Genomic DNA, 4,022 nt, shown 5'->3' on the forward strand with positions numbered 1-4,022 from the left:
ATTACATATCTCTTTTCTATCCACCACAGGGCGAAGATCTGACCACATTTGGAGAGTTGTGTGCGGAGGGAGCATTTAGAATGTCCGGGGCGAAAGCACTACGCCATGCTTTCCTATTTGACAAGATGTTGCTCATCACCAAGAAGAAGGAGGAGGGGATTCTAGGCTACAAGGCTCATATTATGGTAAGTTCTATGATTATCTATACTTGAACCGTTCAGCTTAGGTAGGACTGTTTTATCTGGTGTTGTAGGGTTAAGACTTTTAAGAGTTGGGGTAACACTAGAAGTTTGAGCCTCAGGAAGAAGCGACGAATTCAAATCGCATGCATAAAGCTCTAGTTATTTATCAAGAATTGTGATTTTTGGGCCTTCTACCATAGGAACCTTACCATCAGTTTGAAAAGGAAGGCACTTCTCGAACCCCGCAATCGACCTTTCTTATCCAACAAATCCAGCATACATAGACAATTATACATAGATGATAGATATTAACACTTGTGTTTCTATTGTCTTGTTTCAGTGTTCAAATTTAATGTTAATAGAAAGTGTTCCTGGGGAGCCTCTGAGTTTCCATGTCATTCCCTTTGACAATCCCAAGTACCAGTATACTTTGCAAGTGAGTAGCAACCTTTTTTACTTCGACATAAAAAAAAGAAAAAAAAAAATGGTAGCGAAAAATAGGAAGTAAATAGAGACGGGTGAAGGCAATTATTCTTGTTGGATTTTAAGAAATTCCTTAACCTTTGGAAAAAAAGATAGATAAATACAGCCTAATTGAAGGTAGTGCCGTCTGCCTTGTAAGCTCTAGGTCGCGGGTTCGATTCCCGCCCGATGCGGATTTTATCTTTTATCTCTCTCTCCTATCCTGTCTTCTTTCTCTCTTCGATTTCGGGACGATAAGACCTTAGCGGTTACGGTTCCCTCTGTCTCACCCTCACCTCTTAGGAAAAAAATAATTGGTACCTACTTAATGACATTTTGTCCTTGTATTTTTTTCCAGGCCCGTAATCTAGACCAGAAGAGAGAGTGGTGTTTGCAACTGAAGAAAGTCATTCTGGAGAATCCTGAGGGCACACAATGTTCGAGTACCCAAGTGTTTATTTGAATCATAGATTTATCCTAGAACTTACAGACTATTGGCTAAATGTTTCTTCGTAATCCATTATCAAATATTCTTTGTTCTTCCAAGTAGTTCCATGTATAGTCTCTTAGGACAAGAGTGATTCCAGAAAATTATTCTCTGTTACAAAGTTCAAAGCTCCAAAGTCTTGGTTTCGTGTTTTTCTCCTGATTCGAGACAGGTTTGTCATTTGCAGGAGATACCTGACTGTCTCGCGTGGTTGCTGTCCTTTGATTTCCATTCTTACTACCAAAATTGAATTACCTGACTCACTGCACCCTAAAGTTCTGTACACACTGTAATTTCTCTGCAGAAATGAGCTTTATAGCTGAAAGATATCCTCTTTTCTCTCACGTAAGTTGTGATCATGGAATCATTCAACTCAAGAGCAAGTCAACTAGTCTTCGGTCCGATAGTTGCTCGTAGCTACTTCGGCTTATCTATCAATGTGACTGCCTCACATAAATAAGAGGATTGCCATTTGTTTTGAATTAATTTATCCTTGTACAGTGTCTGCGCCAAGTGCACGCGAAGTTCAGCTGAAGTCGCTCTACTCCTTTGGGAAAGATGCTTCAATAGCAGAAAATGAAAAAAATGACCTGTGTTATTAGTTCTGTTAGTTCCATGCAGTGACGGCATCCGTTGTTAAAATTCACGATCAAGTAAGGAATTATTTTCTGTCATTTTTCGCCAGCCCTTGACAGATCCTATATCCATCCAAGACTTCAGCCGATCCCTGTATATGATAATATCGTTAATTAATTAAAACCAATTTGCCTTTAAACCAACGGGCAACGTGTTGTTGAATTGAAATTGACCGCAATGAGGTTGACTGTGTGGGTACCAGGGCATGTGAAATTGGCTCTCTTGGAATCGCTATACTATAGGGGTCCCCCTCCGTCTCCCTGAGGAGTTTGATTCTGATAATTGAGCTCGGAATTATTGCAACCGTTTTTGATATTTCTGCACACCGCGTGATGTCTTTGTTGCAATTCTCTGTCGGCACCATGAACTGGACTTGAAGTATAATCACTATTATTTGTAGGGAACTTCATCAGTGAATGTTGAATGCACTCCGCATGTCTAACAATGCGATCGAGTCAAAATAGCGAACTTTGATAGATCAGTAGAGTAGAAACGGATTTAGAAAATCAGTTCATCTGAATTAGATTCACTTGAACCTATGTACAAGAATCTATTATCTACCTATCTCTTGTTGTGAAACTCTTCAATGTGTATATTGTGTATTGGGTTTTTTTCAGTGACTTCTATCACGGTTTTGTGTTTAATCAGTCGAACGTATCATTTCCCAACTTGATTTAGTCCCAACGATTTCAATTTTCAGAATGTCACAGTTTGCTCTTTGCCAAGTTTGTTTTGTTCTCACGATCAAGAGCTAGGTTGGTGTTTCCCAATTCAGATCTAAGTGCAAGTTCAAATACCTGTCACAAAAGCTGGGTGGGTACTAAATGTCTTTTAATTTCTTGGAACACCCATTTTTTGCAGCGAAGGTCAACAAGGGTGGTGGGTGCACTGACCACTCCTAGTTGCGGTTCTTCTTTGATATCGTAGAAGTCGTAGTACCATGACCCCTCCATTTTGCTTTGCACCTTGAAGTAGCTATTGCAACCTTTAGAACAGCTAAGGCTCTAGAGCCTTTATGCCAGGCCACTCACGCTCAGACCAGCTTACAGACCTAGGTCCCTGAGACTGATCACTCACTATCAGGTGGCCTTTTTCAGCCTGTCAGGTCTACCTGATATTGAGTGGCCGGCCTGAGTTTGTCAGACGGTCTGAGGGTGAATGGCGGGCGGGAGGTTATTTTCATCTGTCTAATGATGAAATTTATTTCCTATGATTTCAGGGATATTTGGAGCGGTGGAGAAGTTCACCAGATTATCCTTTTACCGAGCAGCAACTCAATGATCTCTTTAGCAATATACAGGACATCTTCCACTTCAATAAGTAAGTAGTTAAAGCAATTCCACTTCAATAGGTAAGTACTTACTTAGAGTAATTCCACTTCAATAAAGTACTTTGTACTTTTAAGATAAGAGGCCAATTTTTACTCAGAAACTTCTTAGAAACCCCCTCTGAAACTTCATATCACACGCCCTGGATTAATACCTCCCTGCAAGGAAGTGTACCAGGCCTACTTGGTTACAAAGACTACTGATAAGCCACACTCAATGCCTACTTACGCATTTACTTCCCTCTTAATCAAGAGCACAGTTCCTAATGTCCATTTTATTTTCTATTTTCAGGTGGCAATCAAACCCCGGACTGGAACATGGCACCTCGACCCATTACCATCGCTTCAGACAAAGCTCGAAGAAAACAAAGAAAATAGTCAAAATTAAAAGGATATTTACTCGTGTCGTATAAGTATCAAACAGAAGGTCCCCTTGCTAAAGAAATAGCAAAGGTTGAGTGTGAAGGGCATCCACTCGTGTTTGTCATACCTAGTGTACCTACTGGTAAGTTTATCATACCTAGTGGTAAGTTTATCGTAGTGGTAAGTTGGAGGGAAGAAAGAAGAGGAGGACTTAGTAAAAAGAGAACACATCATGGATGCAGAACTTGAGGGAATGATACCAGGAACCGAATGCCAGTTTATAGTAAATGGTGCAGAATAGGGATCAATTTACCAGTTTGCCAACGTCCAGTAATGGACAGGGCACTTCTAAAGAAGAAGAGGACGAAGAGGCTTTGTCATACCTAGTGTACCTACTGGTAAGTTTATCATACCTAGTGGTAAGTTGGAGGGAAGAAGGAGGAGGAGAAGAAGAAGAAAGAAGAGGAGGACGTAGTAAAAAGAGAACACATCATGGATGCAGAACTTGAGGGAATGATACCAGGAACCGAATGCCAGTTTATATTAAATGGTGCAGAATAGGGAT

The 4,022-nt window shown here is 40.5% G+C and overlaps 1 protein-coding gene across 1 annotated transcript in view; it reads left to right on the forward strand.

Annotated features, from left to right (window-relative positions):
* LOC103520147 (pleckstrin homology domain-containing family G member 1) overlaps positions 1 to 3,448 on the forward strand; it is a gene marked incomplete at its 3' end in the record, with an annotated part of 6,074 nt that extends 2,626 nt beyond the window's left edge. The window contains exons 2-6 of the mRNA XM_026831382.1: positions 30 to 185; positions 523 to 618; positions 1,003 to 1,095; positions 2,987 to 3,087; positions 3,387 to 3,448. Coding sequence (XP_026687183.1) covers positions 30 to 185; positions 523 to 618; positions 1,003 to 1,095; positions 2,987 to 3,087; positions 3,387 to 3,448 — 508 coding nt within the window. The remainder of the gene's footprint in view (positions 1 to 29; positions 186 to 522; positions 619 to 1,002; positions 1,096 to 2,986; positions 3,088 to 3,386) is intronic.
* Between the last annotated feature and the right edge of the window lie 574 nt (positions 3,449 to 4,022).

Source organism: Diaphorina citri, unplaced genomic scaffold (genome assembly GCF_000475195.1).
Source record: "Diaphorina citri unplaced genomic scaffold, Diaci psyllid genome assembly version 1.1 scaffold3264, whole genome shotgun sequence".
Lineage (NCBI taxonomy): Eukaryota > Metazoa > Arthropoda > Insecta > Hemiptera > Psyllidae > Diaphorina > Diaphorina citri.